Source organism: Desmodus rotundus, chromosome 5 (genome assembly GCF_022682495.2).
Source record: "Desmodus rotundus isolate HL8 chromosome 5, HLdesRot8A.1, whole genome shotgun sequence".
NCBI classification, from domain to species: domain Eukaryota; kingdom Metazoa; phylum Chordata; class Mammalia; order Chiroptera; family Phyllostomidae; genus Desmodus; species Desmodus rotundus.
Window position 1 is genome coordinate 11,571,850 of NC_071391.1, and position 26,202 is coordinate 11,598,051.

At 39.6% G+C, this 26,202-nt stretch overlaps 3 protein-coding genes across 3 annotated transcripts; all 3 read left to right on the forward strand.

The window, feature by feature from the left end:
• Window positions 1-2,942: 2,942 nt before the first annotated feature.
• Window positions 2,943-4,935, forward strand: LOC128780836 (olfactory receptor 5AR1). Its single transcript, XM_053923856.1, has 2 exons — window positions 2,943-3,848; window positions 4,759-4,935. Exons 1-2 carry the CDS (start codon window positions 2,943-2,945, stop codon window positions 4,933-4,935), a joined length of 1,083 nt encoding a protein of 360 aa, XP_053779831.1.
• A 9,698-nt stretch (window positions 4,936-14,633) lies between these two features.
• On the forward strand, window positions 14,634-17,766 carry LOC128780838 (olfactory receptor 5AP2). The gene is made up of 2 exons (XM_053923859.1): window positions 14,634-15,548; window positions 17,734-17,766. Exons 1-2 carry the CDS (start codon window positions 14,634-14,636, stop codon window positions 17,764-17,766), a joined length of 948 nt encoding a protein of 315 aa, XP_053779834.1.
• A 4,959-nt stretch (window positions 17,767-22,725) lies between these two features.
• Window positions 22,726-25,332, forward strand: LOC112302687 (olfactory receptor 8U9). The gene has a single exon (XM_045193585.2). The coding sequence runs from the start codon at window positions 22,907-22,909 to the stop codon at window positions 23,840-23,842; it is 936 nt and encodes a 311-aa protein (XP_045049520.2). The 5' UTR covers window positions 22,726-22,906; the 3' UTR covers window positions 23,843-25,332.
• The last annotated feature ends 870 nt before the right edge of the window (window positions 25,333-26,202 follow it).

The window sequence follows — 26,202 nt, forward strand, 5'->3', positions numbered from 1 at the left end:
CTTTTTCTTTTGGTTTGGTTCTGGGTGCACACGCTCATGTATTTTTTCCTCAGCGACCACTCTTTCAGTGACTTCTGCTACAGCACAGCAACTGGACCCAGAACGCTTGTAGGTTTCATTGCCAAGAAGTGAGTTCCCTTCAGTTGCTACTCTCTGCAATGCTTGATCTTCTGCACCTTTGCACAGTCTCAGTGTCTGAAGTTCGTGGTGATGGCCCAGGATGGGCACAAGGCCAGTAGCAACCCCTTCCTTTTTATGTTACCCATGTCCAGCAGAGTGTGGACCCTGCTCATGGCTGGGGAGCTCATGGTGGGAATTGCAGATGCTCCAGTTTCTTATATACACACATTTTCAAAATATTATTATAAAATTTACAAAGCATATGACTTTCATATAAACTACTTCATTAAATAATTGTCTTTTCTCACCAGAAAGTACTACCTCACTTACATATAAGAGGTATTTTTAGCAGCCTTCAGTCACTACTTTCCTTGTTCCTGACCCAGGAAGCCTTACTGAACTGGTTTTCCCTGGTGACATTGTCCTGTGCTGCACTTTGTCATAAAGACCCAAGCCTCAGGGGCAAACAGCCGTTATCTGGAAGGAGGAGATTGTGAGTAGACTGTTCTCTATGCAGCACTGGGTGTGGGATGCCTGGGATATCAGGGAAACCCTGTAGATATAAAAAATCTTTTCTCCCTTGTTTGCTCTGAAGTCTTAAATTGTGTTGTGAATCTTCCCCCTTCCACGTGTAGTTAAAGAAAGTCAGTGTATGAGAACATAAAGCTTTTGGGAATGAATTTAAATTATCTACTTTTGGACAATATGTTGCTCTCCATACTCCGGATGTCATGGGGAGTGGGAGTTACACTACAGGGGCTCCCAGTTTCTGAAGATCACCTTTGGATCCTGCTGGAAGGGGGTATCCCCTGAGGCAGCTGGCATCCCTGGAGACAGGGAGCACCTGAGGGGAAAATGAGGGTGGGGAGGAATCTGAGGAAGGTGACCAAGGAGGACTGTGCCTCCTCCACACACACCCCAGGGAAATAAGACAATGGTAGTGGAGCTCTTTGGTCCCCCAGGTACAGCACTCTCTTGTGTTTACCTGGTGGAAAAATACTTAGGTGGTTATTCAACACACCTAACAGTTTTTTAAGTCTGTAGTTCTTTCTCAATCACCCTGCCTGTAGAAAAATAACACATGACAAAACATATAATTAATTGTATATGCCACATATTCCTGAGAGACCGTGTTCAATGCCCAGGGAGCAGACACAGAGACAGCCAAATAACACAGCTCAGTGGGGAGGCAGGGCTGAGCCCTCCTGCAGACAGACTGGGTGGACCACAGAAGTCAGTGGTCCTGGACACACACAGGGACTTGCTGTTCGTCTGATGTCTCTACTAGATTTCTCTAATTTTTATCATCATTGGAGTGAATGAATGCTATGAAATCTATAAAGGGTATGTAATGTTATACAAAATTTTAATTACTTTTATCATTCTAACTATATTAAAGACATATACATAAATGGTAGGAAATACAATGAAAAGCAAGCATGGATTGAGGAGGTGGGAAGACAAGTACTTTGTATATTTTAGAAGAAATATTTCCTTTTATTAAGCAAAGCATGTTAAAAGATGTGTCTTCAGGAACACATCTATTCAAATGACTTTGTGCCCAGGGTTTGCAGAAATACCCATGGATACTACATCACTAATCAGATTTTCTTTTTCTGTTCTTCTATCTTCCACTCCACTGTCATTATATTTTCACAGAACAGAAGGGGTCACATATGACATACATGACATAATTGATTGGGTAAATTAGAACAGAGGGACATAGAACATATTGGCCCCCCAAAGACCAATTCTTTTAAAGCAGAGAGGCAGATTTCAGAGCTACGTAAGGAAAATAGGGATCAAAGAAAACAAGAACCAAAATTTCAAATTTTAGGGAAATGAAGACATAGTTCAATGTGAATTCTCTCTGAATTTACTGGGCTGTGGACACATGAGAACTTTTATCCTGTGACTGACACATCTGTTCTGTTGGTGAATACATTGTGTGGATTCTAGTTGATTAGAGGAAAATGACTCACACAGAAATACAACAACCCTTTCTTACCTCTCTGTCACCCCTGAGACCAGCATGCCTGGAGTCAGGTCCCAAACACTCTGCAGAAGCTCTGCGGAACCACAGCCGCTGTCAGAGGGAGCATGGTTAGCCCAGGCCTATTCCAGTCTAACTCTCACCCATGGGGACCCTCCAGCCTCTTCCCAAGCACCACCAACCTCCTGCTCCAGGGGGTCCTGAATCACAGACTATCTCTCTCCCTGGCTGTGGAGACTGGAAGGACATGAGGGGTGAGTAGGGATTAGGGGAATGTTCCATCCAGACACCACCATGTCTCTGCCCATCCACAATTCTAACAGTGAAGGAAAATAAAACAACATATCCACTCTTTGTACCTCTCAGCTAACTGTGCTTCTCAATTACAGGATGTAACACAGGCTCCACAATACTGAAAAACAGCAACAATCTTATCAGAAGAGTGGGTAACTGAAACAATTAATTTAAGAACTATTGCCTCAGCTATGAGAACATTAATTTCTTAATCTCTAAGAAAGGAGTTACAAAAATTACCATAAATAGTACATAGGTTGGTATGGAAATAGCATGATTTAATGAAAAAGTATGCCACAAACTTGGTATAATGCTATGTAAATGTAAGAGATATGATCATTAACCTGTATTGATTTACATTATATATCAGGTGTTTCCAAAGAGTCAGATTTCCTCAAGAAGTTCTGGCATTGTTTACTTGTTTTCCTAATGACTGAGAAATAGAGAGAATCAGCAATTTAACTGATAAGATAGATGATGTTAACACTGCACATCCTTTTCCTTCCTCCACAACCAGGGATTGCCAACCTGAGTGATGGCTGTTGAGAACTGCACCGTGTTCACGGACTTCATACTCTTAGGACTCTCTGGCAGGCGGGATGTGCAGCAGGGGCTCTTTGTGCTCTTCCTGCTGGTTTATGGCATCACGGTGATTGCCAACCTAGGGATGATCCTGCTGATCAGCATGGATGCCCGACTCCACACGCCCATGTATTATTTCCTGAGCAATCTCTCTTTCTGTGATATCTGCTACTCCTCCTCTGTCTGTCCCAAGATGCTGGCTGATTTCTTATCTGAGCAAAAGAAGATTGCATATAATTTATGCATGGCTCAAATGTTTTTTGGAGCCTTTGCAGATGCAGAATGTGTCATGCTGTCTGTCATGGCATATGACCGTTACATAGCCATTTGTAATCCCCTTCTGTATACAGTGACCATGTCCAGGAGAGTGTGCCTCCAGCTTGTAGCCACTGCCTACATCGCAGGTTTTATAGATATGGCAATCTTCACCTCTTGCACTTTCCCGTTATCATTCTGTAATTCCAATATCATCGATCACTTTTTCTGTGACATCCCTCCCTTATTAGCCCTTTCTGCTTCAGACACAACCACCAGTGAAACAGCAATGACTGTTTCCTGTAGTTATGTTGTGGGGTTCAGCATCATCACTGTCCACCTTTCCTACAGCTACATCATAACTACCATCCTTCGCATCAAATCTGCCACAGGCAGACGCAAAGCCTTCTCTACCTGTGCCTCCCACTTAACCACTGTGGCTATATTTTATGGGACGCTCCTCTTCATGTATTTCCGACCCAGCTCCAGTTACTCCGTGCACACGGACAAAGTGGCCTCTGTTTTCTACACAGTTGTCATCCCCATGTTAAACCCACTCATCTACAGTTTGAGGAATAAGGATGTGAAAGGTGCCCTGAAAAAAGTAGTTGGCAATAAATTATGTTCTGACTGAAGCCATGTTTTCACCGAAGGTGTTTATTGGAAGATCCTGACAGCTATAGTTCAGGTATTTGATATACATTATTATGTGTTCACCAGAGCCTAATGATAAGTATTTTTCACTGCTTATCATTGTTTCTAAATTAAACATAGGGAACAGTCATTATTGTTCTTAATCTTCTCCACAAGCTAAGGGAGACTAGTAATACATAAACTTCTCTGTGTTTCAAAGAGGATTTTATCCCTCCCTTCTCCATTCATCGGTAAGTCCCAGTGAGACATCATGGGCTGAGAACCCCTCTGCCCATGTCAATTCAACTCAACCTCCCAAGGGTCCATTTTGTTAAAGAATGGTTGTAATAAACTTGCTCATTCAGGGGCCGTTTATAGGATAAAATGGGTTTGTTTGTCTCATTCCTATGTAATTATCTCTCTCTATAAATATTGTACCATAACACCTACAGATATAAGTAGTAAATAAATAAATAAGAACTTTAAAAATGCTCTGGCCCTAACTGAAAGTTTCATTCATGCATGACCTTTTCCATTTTTGTCACAAATGTTTCTACCTGACTACTGACCATGCCCCGTTCCAGGTTGTTATTTGTTGAATCAATGAATGAGTGTCCTCTGCAAACTGAAGCAATAAAGAGCCTTTGTAAATTTTTAAAAAAATACTGAGCTCCCTTTATTTTACGTTATTCTATGCTGGCATGTGCGTCTTAGACCAAGTTCATCAGTGCTCCTTGTCTTTCTGCCGATGCTGAACAAGTTTCAGGCACAGGGATCACATATAGAGAACTTACTGAAACCTCTATTTCTCATCATTCTGCCCCAAATTTATTAACAAATATCCAAAGGATCAGGAGCTGTAGATCCATATTGCACCTCAGAGTATGCACATCAGCCTATGGATTTCCCCTCTTGCCCTCACCGTGGAGAACAGACGTGACCCTATTGATACAGGTACAGAAATGCAGGAATGGAAGTTGGGCTTAATAACAGCGGGACCTCCTCAAGGTCACTGGAGAAGAAAACTGCATCTAGTAGTTCTCAGAGCTGCACACTAATTAAAACAAAATTGGAACAAATGAATTGTCCAGTTGACACAGGGTAAATTGTAAAGGCATAGTTATAAACAAAAATATGTGTTCAATGGAAAAATAAGGAAAAATAGTAGTATTTGTAATAATTTATCTTTGCTGTCTCTTTATCTGTGAAATAAACTGCAACGATATTTTACACACAACTTTAATAGTGGTCATGTCTGAGTATGTCATCACTATTCCAATAACTTAATTAAATTAATTGCTTGTGTTGTTCTCCTTGTACTCAACTAACAATTACCAGCTATGAAAAACAAAACACAATTTCAGATTCCAATGAGTGTTTATTTTATGTTATGTTGTTGTCAGGAAGGGAACAAGGAGACTCTCTCTTCTGGGTCCAGAAGGACAGAGCACTGGGTGATAGAAGACTTCCCATCCAGGTCCCCATCCCCAGTGGTATCTCCCCTGCAGTGTATGAGAAGTGCTGAGAGTCACGTGCTTCCGAGCATGATATGAAGAAAACAATACATTAAAAGCCCACATTTTCAGCAGGTAACTTCTCTTCAATTACTGCTTGGAAAGAGTTTTAAGACAAAAATATTTTGTTACTCTTAACTCTTTTCTTTTATAATACCAAATAATCTCATTGTTATTCATAGAATATTTAGCACATTAGGACCTATCAATCTTTGTCCAAACCCCTTCCACTGTCAATTACTTTATGAAAAACATATTAAATGTATTCATATCTATAAAAATGAAATCTCTTTATGTTGGATAAATTTGGATCAGATAGTTATGATTCACATATATGTTTAGGGAAGAAATACTCCATAAATTTTTCTTTACTTTTTTCTTCAAATATACTGAAATAATAGCTTTTACATGTACTCAGCAAGTGGAATATTTGTTCCTGTTTATGTCTTACTTTCATATTCAGGGAATGAGGAAATGGGAGAGAGATTAAGATACGAACTGAACTTTGAAGTGAGACACACCTGAATTCAACTCTGTTCAAATCCTCTCCTGTCTCTAGTAAATTCGATAAAAATTTAAAAAAGGAGAAAAAAATCCTTTTCTCCTTATCTGTGTAACCTTAGAGTACTTACCTCTTTTAAACCTAGTTTCCTCATCTCCTTATCACGGGCTTATTATATACATCATGAGGGGAAATATATATAAAAACAGACATTTATGATTGTTGAAAAGAGTTTCTAAGATCATACAGAGCCAACCATCTGCTCATCAGGAGCTAAAGCCCTGGTGCTGAAAGAAGAGACCGTGTCCTTCCTGGCCTCGTGTCAGGAAGGGAAGTCTCCAGGCTCCACCCTCATCTGCAGTGGAGCCTGCTCACCCCACAGTCAGACTCCTGTGTGCACCCTGCCTCAGCTAGTGTGGGGCTCTCTGCAATCCACCTCAGAACTTGCCTTTCCTGACCCTGCCTTCACTGTTTGAGCTGAGTAGAGGTTTCCTCATGGACACCTATGCTGGCCAGTCCATTCCCATGTGCAGGCCAAATCCCTGGACCCACTCTACTAGTCTAAACCCAGACCCCACACTGCCAAGAAAGGAGCTCAGATCATTAATCCCAGTGGACCTCAATTCATGGTGTTCTCTTTGTCCCCATCCCAAGGACTGTAATGACACTATTAGCTACAAAAATGAACCAATATTTATCTATTACAATGAACTCATGTACTCTGTACATTTTCTGCTCAGGATTTAGAAAACAGTATTTGATTCTCATCCCTCACAGGTCACCATTCCATTCTTCTCAACTGAAACCTCACTTTGGCCAGAGCCTGACCTCACCACTGATCTACACACACAAGTCCCTGTTTGGAAAGTTAGCTTCCATTGCAGTAAAGGGTACTGTAACCTAGATTATAACCCAACATACATGTTCACTATCAGAAGGCTTTCCTCACTACTCCATCCTCTCTCCCTTTACTGAAACTCACCTGAACTGTACAAGGCCTGTCCAGAAGGTGTCCAGCCACGGAATATGGAAAATAGAGACATTTACTGAAGAAGACACAAGATACAAGAAACACTGTACATACGACAGTGACGTCTCAATTCCCTTCAAAGCAGGCATCTTAGGACCTCACACAGTTCTCCCAATAGCCATCATCTGCCCTGTCATATTTTCCTGAATCTCTGAGGGTCTGAAGCCTCTTCCATTTGAAAAGATTTTAGTTTTGCGAAAATCCATAAGTCACAGGGCATCAAATCAGGGCTGGACGGGTCAGACGTTTAGTCAAACAACTCTTCATGATGCACAACATGTTGCAGGAGGGGTCACATTGTGGTGATGCAGCTGCCAGTCACCTGTTGCCCATAGCTGCAGCCTTCAGAGTCATCCCAACAGTCTACACAGACGAATGATCAGCTTAACATGAAATCTGATGCAGATTCTTTGCTCTATTGGCTCAGTCACTTTGAATGTGATGGCCACAAGCACACATGATCACTCAGGGGCATCTACGGCCCCACTGACTAGTGCAGGGAAGTGGTCATTGTTCAGTCATGCTCATTCCAGTCCAAGCTCCTTGGCTGACAGGTTACATTTATGTGACACATACTGTTCTTATATTAACAATGACTGGACTCATTCCACACACACTTGATATACTTTCTTTCAACTTACAGTCCTAATTTCAGTAGGTTTCTTTCCCCAGAACACAACCACACTGTCATCCCACCAAATGTAGGTTTTTCTTCCCATCTCTGACTACTGAGCATAGTCTCCTTCAGTAATGTGTGCAATCAATCAGTGTTACATGTCAAATCCTTAACTATACTTGTTTATTTCCGCTCAGGCATTATTATCTCAAAACACAAGCACTACCCCGGGTGAGAGTTAGTATCTATGTATAGTAGTTCAAACTCATAGCTCTATAGTGGGAAAAATCTGGTTAGCAATATTTTTTAAAACAAAACTGAAAAATTCTCATGATATCTATAGTTCTTTATTTCCACTCAGGAATTTAATATCTCCAAACACAAGCACTACCAAGGATGAAGCGTCTATGTATAATAATCCAGGCAACAGCTCCGTGTGGTAAAAATTTGGTTAGCAAAATTTGATAAATCAAAAATGAAATAATTCTCATGATCTCTATAAGTGCATGGTTCCATATCAAGAAGCAGCGCACTCAACTGAGCTTGAAATCTTCTGCAGAAACACATTCTGAACCGCAGAAGCAATTACAACATTCAGTCAGAGTGTCTCCTTCCATCTCACTCTACCTGTGACCTTCAACAAACCACTCTTTCTCTTCGGACCTCAGGTTCCACTCTGTCAAATGAGGGGTTTAAAAGTGAGTAATCTTATTCTTTATTCAAGTCACTGCATCCTGGGTTATAGTAACATGAGTCTGTCAGTGCACGTACCCACTGGGCATGATTGAGACAATGGCAGATGGCAGGGAACACACTCATACCAGGGGAATGCATTACAGCTGTAGGCCAGTCACACCTGAACTGGAAGTGGCAGTGATGGCAGGCAGACAGAGAGTTTGGGATGTGGGAGCCCCACTACCATCAAGCTGGTCTCCTTAACAGGCCTTCAATTCTGAATTTGCACTAGGAGACACACTTTATAAAAGTGAATATTCAACTTTCTTAGCTGTCAGGAATATCAAATACTCCAAATAATGGCTTCAATTAAAGGAAAAGATCCTCTTAGTTATTGGTGAGGATGTTCATTAAGGGACTCACACAAGGGCAGTGTGTTACTGCCAGGTGGATTGGCAGACTTCATAGAAAACTGTATGATGATATTTACTGAATTTAAAATTTATACACACACCCACACACATTTTCAACTCCTGGTTTTATATACAAGATAAATGGGTGTTTATATCTACTAAAAGGTATTTCAGGAGTGTTCACACTAAAATTAGTAGTAATAACAAAAGAGAAAACAACTCCACTGCCTACCATGCACATTAAAGTAGATGAAAAAGTAACAATATAGTTGTACAAACCTATGCTGTACACTAAACGGATTCCTCTTTGCAACTGAACGCAACAACATGAACAACTGCGTAACTGACTACAGCAGCACATGCTTTAGGTGTCTGCTTGTTCTTGATCCAAAACTACTCCTCCGTGAAAATAACCAAAAATGTAGTTATTCCTTTGCATGGAGACACTAGTGATTTAAGAGGATTCCTGGTGCCCTGACGGATGGGGCTCAGTTTGATGGGTGTCATCTGCAAAGTGAAAGGTTGCCAGTTTGATTCCCAATCAGGGCACAGACACAGGTGGCAGGTTCATGCACTGTCGGAGCGTCTACAAGAGGGAACCAACTGCTCTTTCACTCTCACAACATGTTTCTCTCCCTCATTTTCTCCCTCCTGTCCCCTCTCTCTAATCACAAATCCATAAAATTTTAAAATCTTTTTTAAAAAGGATATCCTCAAGTAGAACTATTTGGTGATTCTGTTTTGGTGTTCTATTTGCTGTTTTAGTTTTGGTTACAAGGGCATTTATTTTAAATTTGTCTAGCTACATACTTATCATTTAAGTAATATCATGTACATTACATATCAAAAAGGTTCCCCAAAAAACAAATCTGTGTAAGCACCATTAGATTCTAAGAAACTCCAGAAATTTAATGTTGTAAAATGTTTAGTTCCAGTGCTGCCTTGTTTAAAATTAAAGTTCAGTATACTCTTGTAATATAATGGAGCAACTAATAAGAAATATTTCTGTAATAATATGTCATGTTGCTTATAAATGATCACTGTATTTTTAAGCAAGTATGTCTTATTCAAAATATGAGCACTTTCTTTGTTTATTGATGTTCAACTACAGTTGTCTCCAATTTCCCACACTACTCATGCCTTCCTTACCAATCCCCTCCCCACCCTCGATCCTATCCTTTGGCTTTCTCCATGTGTCCTTCATGTATGGTCATTCATGACCCTTCCTCCATATTACTCCATTATTACACACACCCCGTCCCTTTGGTTTCTGATGGTTTTTTCTTTATTTTAGTGTCTCTGGTTATGTTTTGCTTGCTTGTTTGTTTGGTTGATTAGATTCCACTTGCAGGTGAGATCTGATGGTATTTGTCTTTCAATGCCTGGCTTAGTTCACTTAGCATAATTCTCTCCAGATCCATCCATGCTGTTGCAAGAGTAGGAGCTCCTTCTTTCTCTCTGCTGTGTAGTATTCCATTGGGTAATTGTACCATAAATTTTGACCCACTCATTTACTGGTAGGCACTTGGGTGGCTTCCAAAACTTGGTTATTGGAAATTTTGCTGCTGAGTATTGGGGTGCATAGCTTCTTTTGAATTGCTGCTTCAGCATTCTTTGGGGATAACTCAAGCAGTGGTACCACTGGGTCAAAAGGCAGTTCCATTTTTAGTTTTCTGAGGAAATTCCATGGTGTTTTCCAGAGTGGCTGCACCAGTCTGCATTCCCACCAACAGTGCACTCGGGTTTCCTTTTCTCCACAACCTCACCAGCACTTGTTTGTTGATTTGTTTATGATGGTAGCTCTGACCAGTGTGGAGTGGTATCTCTTTGTGGTTTTAATTTGAATCTCTTTAATGGCTAGCATCCTTTTATGTGTCTCTGGGCCCTCTGTATGTCCTTTGGAGAATTATCTGTTCAGGTCCTTTGCCCATTTTTTAATTGGGTTCTTTGTCTTCTTCGAGTAGAGTCTTCTGAATTCTTTATATATTTTGGAGATCATACCCTTCTCCGAGGTATCATTTATAAATACATTTTCCAATACAGTAGGTTCCCTTTTCATTTTGCTGATGTTTTCTTTAGCCGTGCAGAAGCTTTTTATTTTGTTTAAGTCCCATTGTTTATTCTTTCATTAATGTCCTCTGCTCAAGAGGAGATGTAGGTGAAAACATTACTGCTTGGAATGTCTGAGATTTCTTGCCTATGTTTTCCTCTAGGACTTTTAATGTGTTGCCCCTTCTAATATTGTTTCCAGGAACAAGGAGACTAGTGAACCTTTTTTCCCTTGGTGCCGTTACAAAGCATAAATTCACAGAAATGGAATTGTGGGGTCATAAGCAGTTTTATTTTTAATTGTTTAAAGTATACTCCATAATGCTTTCTACCATGGCTGCACCAATCTCCAAGCTCACCAATAGTGCACGAGATATCCCTCTTCTCCACATGAAGGAAATACAAATGGTTGTAAGAAAATAGTACAAACAACTCTCTGCTAACAAATTGAGCTATCAGGACAAAATAGATAAGTTCCTAGAAACATACAATCTTGCAACACTGAATCAGGAAGAATCAGAGAATCTGAATAGACAGGATACAACTAGGGAAATTGAAGTAGTAACCGAAAACTCTCAACAAACCAACGTCTTGGACCAGACAGTCTCACAGGTGAATTTTACCAAACATTCACAAAACACCTATTTTAAGCAACCTTTATGAGTTTAATGAAAATGTCCAAAAGACTCTACTTTACTTATTACCTCTAGGTTTCAATTTCTGTACCAATAATGAGTTTATTAGAAACAACTCAGGATGTATGCATCATAACATATATGATAATATATGGTGATTATTACACAACATAAACCATCTCACTCTGTTAAAAAGGCCAAAATCGACTGTCAAATATTTTCTAATATTTCCTGGATGCCTTCAGTTCTGCACCCCATTACAAATCCCTATGTTGGGCTGCCCTCTTGGCTGCACCATGATACACTCACATGTAACAGCTTGGAGAAATCTCATATACATAGAACTGAATGAACAGACGTGAGAGGATAAAAGCAGAAGACTATAATTCCATACACTTTATAAAAACATACACAACTATTTGACAATTTGGCAGCGATTGTGTTACGGTCCACTAACAGTCGCGGAAAAGCTAGTTTTCTCGTTGTTCAGGGTTTGGATGCAGGCACATTTGAACTTTCAGTAACGTAGTTTTTGAAATACACATATACATATCATTAAAAAGTTTTCCAAATACCAAAGACTACTTACTATCAGATGGTAGGCAATGGTCTGATTTCTGTTTTAGATTTCTCTAATTTTTATCTTTATTGGACTGAAAGTATGCTATTAAACCTATTACAGAGATTTTAAATTACTAACAGTTTCTTATCAACACACATTTTCAGAATATTATTGTAAAATTAACAAAGAATACAACTTCCATATAAAGTATTTCATTAAATGATTGTCTTCTTTTTTTTTTTTTTTTTTTACCAGAAAGTGCTACCTCACTGATATATCACAGGTATTTTTAGCAGCCTTCAGAAACTACTTTCCTTGTTCCTGACTCAGGAATCCTTACTGAACTGGTTTTCTTTGGTGGCTTTGTCAAGCTCTGCACTTTGTGATAAAGACCCAGGCCTCAGGGCAGAACATCCATTATCTGGAAGAAGGAGATCCAGAGAAGACTGTTCTCTTCTAACTACTGGGTGTGGGGCGCCCAGGATATAAGGAATGCCCTGTAGACATAGAAAATCTTTTCTCCCTTGTTTGCTCTGAAGTCTTAACTTGTGTTGTGAATCTTCCCCGCCCCACATGTAGTTAAAGAAAACCATTCTATTAGAACATAAAACCTTCGGGAATGAATTTAAATTATCTACTTTTGGAGAATATATTGCTCTCCATACTCTGGATGTCATGGGGAATGGGAGTTACACTACAGGGGCTCCCAGTTTATGAAGATCACCTTTGGATCCTGCTGGAAGAGTGTGTCCCCTGAGGCAGCTGGCATCCCTGGAGACAGGGAGCACCTGAGGGGAAAAGGAGGGGGGGAGGAATCTGAAGAAGGTGACCAAGGAGGACTCTGCATCCTCCCCACACACCCCAGAGAATTAAGACAATGGTAGTGGAGCTCTTTGGTCCCACAGCTACAGCACTCTCTTGTGGTTACCTGGTGGAAAAAAACTTAGGTGGTTTTTCAACACACCTAACAGTTTTTTAAGTCTGTAGTTTTTTCTCAATCACCCTGCCTGTAGAAAAATAACACATGACAAAACATATAATTAATTGTATCTGTCACGTATTCCTGAGAGGCTGTGTTCAACGCCCAGCAAGCAGACAAGGAGAAGGAGATTTAACGGAGCTCAGTGGGGAGGCAGGGCTGAGCCCTCCTGCAGACAGACTGGGTGGAGCACGGAAGTCAATGCACCTGGACTTGCTGTTCCTCTCATGTCTGTATCAGATTTCTCTAATTTTTATCATCATTGCACTGAATATATGCTATCTAACCTATAAAGGGTATGTAATGTTATACAAAATTTTAATTACTTTTATCAATCTAACTATTTTAAAGACATATATAAACGGCAGGAAATACAATGAAATGCCAGCATGAATTGTGGAGGTGATAGGACTTTTCATTTTTAATCTCTTAGCTATACTTTGTATATTTTAAAAGAAATATCAAAGCATTTTTAAAAGATGTGTTTTCAGGAACAGATATTCAAATGAGTTTATGCCAAGGGTTTGGAGAAACACCCATGGATAATACATCATTAATCTGCTTTTCTGTTTCTGTTCTTCTATCTTCCACTCCACTGTCACTATTTGCACAGAACACAAGGGGTCACATACAACACACATAACATAATTGATTGGGTAAATTAGAACAGTGGGACATACAACATAATTGGCCTCCCAAAGACCAATGCTTTTAAAGCAAAGAAGGGCAGATTTCAGAGCTACTTAAGGAAAATAGAAATCAAAGAACACAAGAAGCAATATTTTACACTTTAGGGAAATGGAGACATAGTTCAATGTGAATTCTCTCTGAATTTACTGGGCTGTGGACAGATGAGGACTTTCATCCTGTGACGGACAAGGTCTGTTCTGTTGGTGAATACATCGTGGGGATTCTGGCTGGTTACAGGAAAGTGACTCACACAGAAATACAACAACCCTTTCTTACCTCTCTGTCACCCCTGAGACCAGCATGCCTGGAGTCAGGTCACAAACACTATGCAGAAGCTCTACTGAACAGCAGCCGCTGTCAGAGGGAGCACAGTGAGCCCAGGCCTATTCCAGTCTAACTCTCACCCATGGGGACCCTCCAGCCTCTTCCCGAGCACCAGCACCCTCCTGCTCCAGGGGGTCCTGAGTCACAGACTATCTCTCTCCATGGTTGTGCAGACTGGAAAGGACATGAGGGGATAGTAGGGAATAGGGGAATGTTCCATCCAGACATCACCATATCTCTGCCCGTCCACAATTGTGACAATGGAGGAAAACAAAACAACATATGCACTCCTTGTACCTCTCAACTAACTATGTTTCGCAATTACAGGATACAACAGAGTCTCCACAATACTGAAAAACAGCAACAATCTTATCAGAAGAGTGGTTTACTGAACCAAGTAATTAAAGAACTATTGCCTCAGCTATGAAAGCATCAATTTCTTAATCTCTAAGAAAGGAGTAACAAAAATTATCACAAATACTACATAGGTTGGTATGGAAATAGCATGATTTAATATAAAACTGTGCCACAAACTAGGTATAATGTTATATAAATGTAAGATATAGGATCATTAATGTTTATGGATTTACATTATATATCAAGTATTTCCAAAGAGTCAGATTTCCTCAAGGAGTTCTGGCATTGTTTACTTCTTTTTCTGATTACTGAGAAATAGAAAGAATCAGCAATTTAACTGATAAGATAGATGATGTTAACACTGCACATCCATTTCCTTCCTCCACAACCAGGGATTGCCAACCTGAGTGATGGCTGTTGAGAACTGCACCGTGTTCACGGACTTCATACTCTTAGGACTCTCTGGCAGGCGGGATGTGCAGCAGGGGCTCTTTGTGCTCTTCCTGCTGGTTTATGGCATCACTGTGATCGCCAACCTAGGGATGATCCTGCTGATCAGCATGGATGCCCGGCTCCACACGCCCATGTATTATTTCCTGAGCAATCTGTCTTTCTGTGACGTCTGCTACTCCTCCACTATCTCTCCAAAGATGCTGGCTGATTTCTTATCTGAGCAAAAGAAGATCTCATATAGCTTATGTGCTGTTCAGATGTTCTTTCTTGGTGCCTTTGCAGATGTAGAATGTATCATGCTGTCTGTCATGGCCTATGACCGTTATGTAGCCATTTGTAATCCTCTTCTGTATACAGTGACCATGTCCAGGAGGGTGTGCATCCAGCTGGTGGCCACTGCCTACACTGCAGGTTTTATGGATATGGCAATCTTTACCTATTTCACATTTCGATTGTCATTCTGCAATTCCAATATCATCAATCACTTTTTCTGTGACTTACCACCCTTACTAGCCATCTCCACCTCAGACACAACCACCAGTGAAATAGCAATGACCATTTACTGTAGTTGTGTTGTGGGGTACAGCGTCATCACTGTCCTCCTCTCCTACAGCTACATAATAACTACCATCCTTCACATGAAGTCCGCCACAGGCAGACACAAAGCCTTCTCTACCTGTGCCTCCCATTTAACTGCTGTGGCTATGTTTTATGGGACGCTCCTCTTCATGTATTTCCGACCCAACTCAAGCTACTCCATGGACACAGACAAAGTGGCCTCTGTTTTCTACACAGTTGTCATCCCCATGTTAAACCCACTCATCTACACTGTGAGGAATAAGGATGTGAAAGGTGTCCTGAAAAAGGTCGTTGTCACTAAATTATGTTCTGTGTGAAAACATGTTCACCAAAAAATATTCATTTAGAGATGTTGAGAATTGCAATTTAGGCACTTTGACACAGTTTTGTTGTAGTCTCACAAATAAATCTGAATATTTCTTTATTCCCTTTGTGCCTAAATTGAATGCAGAGAATAGTCATCATGAATCTTCATCTCTTCAAACTAAAGACTCGTAATAGGTTTACTCTTGGATTTGTAAAGGGGGTCTTTATGTATTACTCTGCTCTATTCATTGGTATATATCCCAGAGAGTTATGGGCATAGTACCATGTTCCTCCAGGTTTAAAGCTCCATTTTTAAGGAAATGATTTTAATAAACTTGCTGAACCCGAAGGGAGCTTTAGTGGTTTAAATTACCTTCTGCTGTCTTCTTCCTATGTGCTCATATCATCCTATAAATTTCCCATCATAACACTTAGAATTAATAACTAGTAAATGAATGAGTAAGAGTAAATTAAAACTGTCCTGCCTTCGCTCAGAGTTCAATAACTGCAAGGCTCCTCTCTATCTAGTTCACAGGTATTTCTACTTTGTTATTTACAATGCTCATTTTCAGGGTGGCATTCATAAATATTTATGCAATGAATGAAGATGTGCCCCCTGCAATACAGATGGAAAATGCAGCCTTTGTCTATGAAAAAGACAATAACTTTGTTTTGTTTTATTCTAGCATGTTCATTTTACACAAAACCCACCTGTATTTCTTCTTTGCCCAAGGCTGGCTAGGTATCAGGTATATGGTTCATGTGATATAGACAACTTCTCAGAACCTCTATTTCTGATCGTGCTACCCCATGGGTCAGCAGCATCAGCAGCTCTACATTTATTTGGCGCTTCACAGCCTTCACCTCAGACTGTGGATTTTCCCTCTTGCCCTCGCTCTGGGGAACAGACACCTGCTCTTGTCAACAGAACAGAAATTGCATGAACGGTGCTTGGGGGTGGAGGACCTTGACCTTCTCTAATAGGCACTGTCCCTTTAATGTATGCAGTGTGCTTAATATATGTACTTTATCTCTCTTTACACCATGTTCATAGCATTATACTGCAACACTGACTACTGCAGGGTAGTGATCATTGTTCAGTATGTCCATTCCAGTCCAAGCTCCTTGGCTGACAGGCTACATTGATGTGACACAAATGATTCTTATATTAAAAATGGCTGGACTCTTTCCACGCACACTTGATATACCTTCTTTCAACTTACAGTCCTAACTTCAGTAGAGTTCTTTCCCCAGAATACAACTACACTGTCGTGCCAACATCTGTAGGTTTGTCTTCCCATCTCTGGCTCCTGAGCATAGTCTCCTTCAGTAATTTTGTGTAATCAATCAGTGTTACACAATAATTCCTTAACTAGAGTTCTTTATTTCTGCTCAGGCATTAATATCTCCAAACACAGGCACTACCAAGGATGAAGGATCTATGTATAATAATCCAAGCAAACAGCTCTGTGTGGTAAAAATCTGGTTAGCAAAATTTGATGAACCAAAAATGAAATAATTCTCATGGTATCTATAAGTGCATGGCTACATATGAAGAGGCAGCATGTCCAACCAAGCTTGAAATCTTCTGCAGAAACATGGTCTGAACCACGGAAGCAATTACAACATTCAGTCAGAGTGTCTCCTCCCATCTCACTCTACCTGTGACCTTCAACAAACCACTCTTTCTCTTCGGACCTCAGGTTCCACTCTGTCAAATGAGGGGTTTAAAAGTCAGTAATCTTATTCTTTATTCAAGTCACTGCATCCTGGATTATAGTAACATGAGTCTGTCAGTGCTCATACCCGCTGGGCATGATTGAGACAATGGCAGATGGCAGGGAACACACTCATACCAGTGGAATGCATTATAGCTGTAGGCCAGTCAGACCTGGACTGGAAGTGGCAGTGATGGCAGACAGACAGAGAGTTTGGGATGTGGGAGCCCCACTACCACCAAGCTGGTCCCCTTAACAGGCCTCTGAATTTGCACTAGGAGACACACTTTATAAAAGTGAATATTCAACTTTGTTAGTTGTCAGGAATATCAAATATTCCAAATAATGGCTGCAGTTAAAGGAAAAGATTCTCTTAGTTACTGGTGAGGATGTTCATTAAGGGACTCACACAAGGGCAGTGTGTTACTGCCAGGTGGATTGGCAGACTTCATAGAAAAACTGTATGATGATATTTACTAAATATTAATTTTACATACACACCCACACACATTTTCAACTCCTAGTTTTATATACAAGATAAATGGGTGTTTATGTCTACTAAAAGGTATTTCAGGAGTGTTCACACTAAAATTAGTAGTAATAACAAAAGAGAAAACAACTCCACTGCCTAGCATGTACGTGAAAGTAGATCAAAAAGTAACAATATACTTGTACAAAACTATGGTGTACACCAATCGGATCCATCTTTGCAACTGAACGCAACAACGTGAACAAGTGTGTAACTGACCGCAGCAGCACATGCTTTAGGTGTCTGCTTGTGCTCAGTTAAAAGTTAATCTTCCATGATAATAACCAAAAATGTAGTTATTGCTTTGCATGAAGACACTAGTGACTTCAGAGGTTTTCAGGTGCCCTGATGGATGGGGCTCAGTTTGTTGGGTGTCATCCACAAAGTGAAAGGTTGCCAGTTTGATTCCCAGTCAGGGCACAGACTCGGGTTGCAGGTTCTTTCCCTGTCGGGTCGTGTACAAGAGGCAACCAACTGCTCTTTCCCTCTCACAACATGTTTCTCTCCTTCTTTTTCTCCCTCCTATCCCCTCTCTTTAAACACAAATCTGTAAAATCATTTTTAAAAAGGATATCCTCGAGTAGAATGCTTTGGTGATTCTGTTTTGGTGTTCTATTTGTTGTTTTAGTCTTGGTTAAACGGTATATATTTTAAATTTGTCTAGCTATATACTTTTCATTTAAGTAATATAATGTACATTACATATCAAAAAGGTTCTCCAAGGAGCAAATCTGTGAATGCACCATTAGATTCTAAGAAACTTCAGAAATTTAATGTAAAATATTTAGTTCCAGTGCTGCGTTGTCTATAAAAAAGTTCAGTATATTCTTGTAAAATAATGGAGCAACTTTTAAGGAATATTTCTGTAATAATATGTAAAGTTGCTTACAAATGATCACTATATTTTTAAACAAATGTGTCTTATTCAAAATGTGAGCACTTTCTTTTTTTATTGATGTTCAACTACAGTTGTCTCCAATTTCCCACACTACTCACACCTGCCTAACCAATCCCCTACCCACATCCTCCATCCTTCCCTTTGGTTTGTCCATGTGTCCTTCATGTATGATCATTAATGACCATTCCCCTATTTTACTCCATTATTAGACACCCCCCATCCCTTTGTTTTCTGACAAAGGGATGTTTTCTGGTTTGTTCTTTATTTCATTGTCTCTGGTTATGTTTTGCTTGCTTGCTTGTTTGTTTGGTTTAATAGGGTCCACTTGCAGGTGAGATCTGATGGTATTTGACTTTCAATGCCTGGCTTAGTTCACTTAGCATAATTCTCTCCAGATCCATCCATGCTGTTGCAAGAGTAGGAGCTCCTTCTTTCTCTCTGCTGTGTAGTATTCCATTGGGTAATTGTACCATAAATTTTGACCCACTCATTTACTGGTAGGCACTTGGGTGGCTTCCAAAACTTGGTTATTGGAAATTTTGCTGCTGAGTATTGGGGTGCATAGCTTCTTTTGAATTGCTGCTTCAGCATTCTTTGGGGATAACTCAAGCAGTGGTATCACTGGGTCAAAAGGCAGTTCCATTTTTAGTTTTCTGAGGAAATTCCATGGTGTTTTCCAGAGTGGCTGCACCAGTCTGCATTCCCACCAACAGTGCACTCGGGTTTCCTTTTCTCCACAACCTCACCAGCACTTGTTTGTTGATTTGTTTATGATGGTCACTCTGACTGGTGTGGAGTGGTATCACCTTGCGGTTTTAATTTGTATCTCTCCAATGGCTAGCATCCTTTCATGTGTCTCTGAGCTCTCTGTATGTCCTATTTGGAGAATTATCTGTTCAGGTCCTTTGCCCATTTTTTAATTGGGTTCTTTGTCTTCTTTGAGTAGACTCTTCTGAATTCTTTATATATTTTGGAGATCAAACCCTTCTCCAAGGTATCATTTATAAATACATTTTTCCGATACGGTAGGTTCCCTTTTCATTTTGCTGATGTTTTCTTTAGCCAGGCAGAAGCTTTTTATTTTGATATAAGTCCCATTGTTTATTCTTTCATTAATGTCCTCTGCTCAAGGGGAGATGTAGGTGAAAACACTACTGCTTGGAATGTCTGAGATTTCTTGCCTATTATGTTTTCCTCTAGGACTTTTAATGTGTTGACCCTTCTAATATTGTTTCCAGTTAGCAGGAGACTAGTGAACCTTTTTTCCCTTGGTGCCGTTACAAAGCATACCAAGCATAAATTCACAGAAATGGAATTCCTGGGTCATAAGCAGTTTTATTTTTAATTGTTTAAAATATACTCCATATGCTTTCTACCGTGGCTGCACCAATCTCCAAGCTCACCAATAGTGCACGAGATATCCCTCTTCTCCACATGAAGGAAATACAAATGGTTGTAAAATAATAATACAAACAACTATATGCTAACAAATTGGACAATCAGGACAAAATAGATAAGTTGCTAGAAACATACAATCTTGCAACACTGAATCAGGAAGAATCAGAGAACCTGAATAGACAGGTTACAACTACGCAAATTGAAGCAATAACTAAAAAACTCCAAAGAAACCAAAGTCTTGGACCAGACAGTCTCACAGGTGAATTTTACAAAACATTCAAAGAACACCTATTCTGAGCAATTTTATGAGTTCAATGAAAATGTCTAAAAGACTCTACTTATTACTTCTAGGTTTCAATTTCTGTTTCAGATAATGAGTTTATTAGAAACAACTCAGGATGTATGCATCATAACATACATGATAATATATGGTGATTATTATACAACATAAAACATCTCACTCTGTTAAAAAGGTCAAAATTGATTGTCAAATTTATATGCTCTTCAAGTTCATTTCTTAGAATTTATTTTGAAGAAGAAACTACCTATGATAATTTATGTATATATAATTATACTCATATCAAAATTTTGTGGTATAAAGATTCTCTATAAACCTAATGATATTAGCAAAAGAAGAATGAACAAATTAATGTAAAAAAGGTTGCATTGTCATTTTTCAGAGTAACTATTTGCACATAAGCTGTATTTATTCTGGTGTAATTTTTGTTTGAATATTAAATATCCAATAAGATGCAAAAAGTGTACTTTTCCCTAAGCACTATGATTATAGTCAGTTTTGCCTGTTTTTACAAAAATCTTTATTTTGTAAAAATATCTAATGTGAGAGTGTTTGTATATGTGTGTCTTTGTGTATGACTTGAGTGGATGTTTTTGTAAATTATGAGATGGAAACCATATACCTGCATAAGATTTGGTGAGCTGGTCGCAAAGAGCCCTCAATACACTCATTTTACTATTGCTAAGTAAGTACAATATTAGACAATACGGTAGGGAGGGACAAAAGCAACATTTCAAAAGGTCCATGTTTCTTTCTCAATCACCAGCCTGTAGGGAATAACACATGATACAACATCTTCTTATAACTGTCCCTTGTTCCTGAGAGACCAGCACCCAGGTCCAGACACAGCAAGGGTGATATAAGCCAGGTCACCGAGGGGACAGTGCTGAACCCTCTGGCAGACAGAAAGCAGGGAACAAAGAAATCCGGGATCCAGAACAGGTACAGGATTTTATTGTGGTTTTCTCATCTCTATTTTAGATTTATTTAGATGTATTTACCTTCATTTGACATAAACCATGTTATCAGACTAGTGGAGGGTAAGAAATAGTATACAAAATTTTACTTTCATCAATCTCATTATTTTAAAGACATTCATAAATGTCAAGAAAGAATAAAATGTGAGTATTATTTATGAAAGTGGTTGGACATTTTTTGTTTTTACTATCTTACCTGTACTTTTACATACTTTATAAATATTCTTGGTTGGAAATGAAGTTTTTTTAAAAAACGTGTCTCTACAAGCACAGATAACTAGATGAGGTCACACCAAGAATTTTGGAGACCTGCATATGGATCATACATCATTATTCAGATGTAATTCTTTCTCTTTTCTACATTCTGCTCCACTTTCTCATATTCCCACAGAATAGAGAGGTCAGGTATTACGTTATATATGATATGCCTGGTTCATGTAGAATATAACAGGAGAACATAGAATTATATTGACCTTCCAAGGACCAACTCTTTTTAACCAAAGGAAAGCAGATTTCAGAGATTCTAAACAGGGAGGGAATCAAGAACACAGTCAAGCAATGTCACAATGTCTAGGAGTTGGATGGGGCCCAGTTCACATGATAATTTCTCTGAGATTGTGGGACTGTGCACACATGAGACATGACATTGTATCCTGGACACTTGATCTTTTGGTGAATAGATTCAGTGGGTTCTAGCAGATTAGACTGGAGGGTCTCACACAGCAATCCACACTTGCCTCTGGGTCACCTGTGCTACCAGGATGCCTACTGTCAGGTCCCAACACACCTGCCCGAGCAGTGATGTCAGAGGGAGCACTTTGAGCCCTACTTGTTCCAGCCTGTGCCCTCTAACCTACCGTCCACGGAGACCCCTCCACCTTCTCCTCTAGTGATGCTCCCTGCTCTGGGAGTCCTGGATCACAGCCTATCTATATCCCTTGGTGACTGAGGCTGGATAGGACAAGGGGATAATGGAGAGGTGGGCACCTGAAACTTCGAGAAATAAGCCAGTGATCTGCCTGCTTTAGAGTATTGGATAATGAGGGGAGAAAGAAATATTTTTGTTACCTGCATCACTTACTTTTCTGTGCTTTTCATTTCAGAATATAACAACACTTATACTACATCAGGAACAGAAACAGCCATGTAATAGGATGTGGGTTTTCCGGAGTAAATACTTCTACAAACAACTTAGTTGACTCTGAGGACATCAATTTCTTAATCTCTAAGATGGAAAAACTCTACATAGTTTGGTATGGAAATGAAATGATTTAATTTGGATCAAAGTGTGCTACATATTCTATATAGTGCAATGCAATTTAAGCTATTTATTGTCATTTTTACAACTTATGTAATATTGGAAACTTTGCAGAGACAGTTTACTTAAAGAGAATGTACATTGTTGAGCTCTTTTTCTAACTGCTGACAAATAGAAAGAAACAGCAGTTTAACTGATAAGACAGTAAGATGCTTTTGCCCTCCACTTGCATTTCCTTCCTCCACAACCAGGGATTGCCAACCTGAGTGATGGCTGTTGAGAACTGCACCGTGTTCACAGACTTCATACTCTTAGGACTCTCTGGCAGGCAGGATGTGCAGCAGGGGCTCTTTGTGCTCTTCCTGCTGGTTTATGGCATCACTGTGGTCGCCAACCTAGGGATGATCCTGCTGATCAGCATGGACGCGCGGCTCCACACGCCCATGTATTATTTCCTGAGCAATCTGTCTTTCTGTGATGTCTGCTACTCTTCCTCTGTCTCTCCCAAGATGCTGGCTGATTTCTTATCTGAGCAAAAGAAGATCGCATATAATTTATGTGTGGTTCAAATGCTTTTTGGTGCCTTTGCAGATGCAGAATGTGTCATGCTGTCTGTCATGGCCTATGACCGTTACGTAGCTATTTGTAAACCCCTTCTCTATAAAACAGCCATGTCCAGGAGAGTGTGCATCCAGCTTGTGGCCACTGCCTACACTGCAGGTTTTATGGATATGGCAATCTTTACCTATTGCACAATTCGATTGTCATTCTGCAATTCCAATATCATCAATCACTTCTTCTGTGACTTACCACCCTTACTAGCCATCTCCACCTCAGACACAGCCACCAGTGAAATAGCAATGACCGTTTCCTGTAGTTGTCTTGTGGGGTCCAGCATCATCACTGTCCTCCTCTCCTACAGCTACATCATAACTACCATCATTCGCATGAAGTCCGCCGCAGGCAGATGCAAAGCCTTCTCTTCCTGTGCCTCCCACTTAACCGCTGTGGCTGTATTTTATGGGACACTCCTCTTCATGTATTTCCGACCCAACTCAAGCTACTCCATGGACACGGACAAAATGGCCTCTGTTTTCTACACAGTTGTCATCCCCATGTTAAACCCACTCATCTACAGTTTGAGGAATAAGGATGTGAAAGGTGCCCTGAAAAAAGTTGTTGTCACTAAATTATGTTCTGGGTGAAAACATGTTCACCAAAAAACATTCATTTACAGTTGTTGAGAATTAAAATTTAGGCACTTTGACACAGTTTTCTGTAGTCTCACAAATACAATTCTGAGTATTTCTTTATTCCCTTTCTGACAAAATTGAATGCAGATAATAGTCATCATGAATCTTGTTCTCTTCAAACTAAAGACACACAATAGGCTTACTCTTAGTTTTGTAAAGAGGGTCTGTATGTATTACTCTGCTCTCTTCATGGGTATATATACCCCAGAGATATGGGCATAGTACCATGTTCCTCCATGTTTAAAGTTCCATTTTTTAAGCAAATGGTTTTAACAAACTTGCTGAGCCAGAAGGGAGTTTTAGTGGTTTAAGTTAGTTTTTGTTGTCTTCTTCCTATGTGCTTGTATCATCCTATAAATTTCCTATCATAACACTTAGAAATAACTAGTAGTAAATGAGTGAGTAAGAGTAATTAATATTGTCCTCCCTTCCCTCAAAGTTCCATAACTGCAAGGCTCTTGTCTGTCTGGTTCACTGGTATTTCTACTTTGTTATTTACAATGCTCATTTTCAGGATGCCATTCAAAAATATTTATGCAATTAATGAAGTTGTGCCCCCTGCAAGACAGATGTAAAAGTCACCCTTTGTGTATGAAAAAGAAAATACCTTTGTTTTGTTTTATTCTAGCATGTTCATTTTATGCAAAATCCACCTGTATTTCTTCTTTGCACAAAGCTGAGTAGGTTTCAGGGACACGGTTCATGTGATGTAGACAACTTCTCAGATCCTCTATTTCTTTTTTTTTTATTCAGTTACAATTGTCTGCATTTTCTCCCCATCCCTCCACCCCACACCAGCCAATCCCACCTCCCTACGGAATATTTACACAATGGAATTCTATGCAGCAGAGAGAAAGAAGGAGATTATACCCTTTGCAGCAGCATGGATGGAACTGGAGAGCATTATGCTGAGTGAAATAAGCCACGCAGTGAGGGACAAATACCATATTATCTCACCTTTAACTGGAACATAATCAACAAAAGAAAAAAGCAAACAAAATATTCCCAGAGACATTGAAATTAAGAACAATGTAACAATAGCAAGAGGGGAGTGGGGAGGGGATATTGGGGAGATCCTCTATTTCTGATCGTGCTACCCGAGGGGTCAGCAGCATCAGCAGCTCTACATTTAGTTGGCACATCACAGCCTTCACCTCAGACTGTAGGTTTCCCCTCTTGCCCTGGCTCTGGGGAACAGATACCTGCTCTTAACAACTGAAGAGAAACTGCATGAATGGTGCTTGGGGCTATAAACCTTGATGTCCTCTAATAGCCACTGTCCTTTTAATGTATAAAGTTGCTTAATGTATGTACTGTATCTACCTTTACAACATGTTCATAGCATTAAACTAATTAATTTTAACAAAAAACATGAAATTCTCAGTTGATGTAGTTTAAGTTGAAGAATTATTATCAAAAACACTTTTTTAATGGAGAAAAAAACAAACAAACAAATAGTATTTACATTAGTATTCCAGTTGTAATGCCTTAATTTGGTTCTCTGTCAATCTGTGAAATAAACTGAAACCTTAGTTTAAACACAATTATAATAGTGGTCATTGCTTACTGGTTGGATGTTAAGTAATGCTAAAATCTATTTCAATAACTTAAGGTAATTGCACCTGATACTTACACTATTAATTAATAATTATTAATACTGTTATAAGAAACATTATATAATTTCAGGGTCTCAGAACATTCATTTAATTTTAAGGTTGCCATTCTATAGAAAAACCTGGAGCCCCTCCCCTTTTCTTCCTGGAGGACAGAGCACTGGACTGCACAAGGCTACTCACTTAGGTCCTCTTCTCTTTACACACACACTCACACACACACACCCCTCCCTTTCATGTAAAAAGTGTGCTTAATTTACCTATTTCAAATATCATAAGAATGAAACAACACACTTCTCAGCTGTGGTTAAATGCCCCATTCTTAAATCACGGGTAACTATTTCCTTTAAGCATTGTACTAATATCATCTGTTACTACATCACCATCTCCAAGATGAGATCCTGCGTGTTCTTAGCTCAAGCACAGAGCATTCCATGTCTATTATCCAAAGCACCTGCATGGTGTCAGTGACACCAAGTGACAAAACAGACAAATAGGTACTAAAATGAAGTATTAGATGACATTTTACCTCTTGTTAGATGTCACTAAAACAACAATCTCAGGGTATGAGGCTTGGCAATACACATTCCATCACCCACCAGAAAGTACATGAATGGCTGTGGGCACTGAAGTGATGGATCTGTAAAGACCCACATGACACTTACACTCTAAGTAAAGAGCATTCACATCGGAACACTC

What these genes read in the sequence shown, in the direction of transcription:
- LOC128780836 (XM_053923856.1), top strand. Translation starts at nt 2,943, where the DNA reads ATGGCTGTTGAGAACTGCACCGTGTTCACGGACTTCATACTCTTAGGA. An exon ending in TGAAAGGTGCCCTGAAAAAA is followed by an intron (nt 3,849 to 4,758) that starts GTAGTTGGCAAT and finishes ATTGCACCTCAG; the next exon opens with AGTATGCACATCAGCCTATG.
- LOC128780838 (XM_053923859.1), top strand. Translation starts at nt 14,634, where the DNA reads ATGGCTGTTGAGAACTGCACCGTGTTCACGGACTTCATACTCTTAGGA. An exon ending in GTGTCCTGAAAAAGGTCGTT is followed by an intron (nt 15,549 to 17,733) that starts GTCACTAAATTA and finishes CAGACTTCATAG; the next exon opens with AAAAACTGTATGATGATATT.
- LOC112302687 (XM_045193585.2), top strand. Translation starts at nt 22,907, where the DNA reads ATGGCTGTTGAGAACTGCACCGTGTTCACAGACTTCATACTCTTAGGA.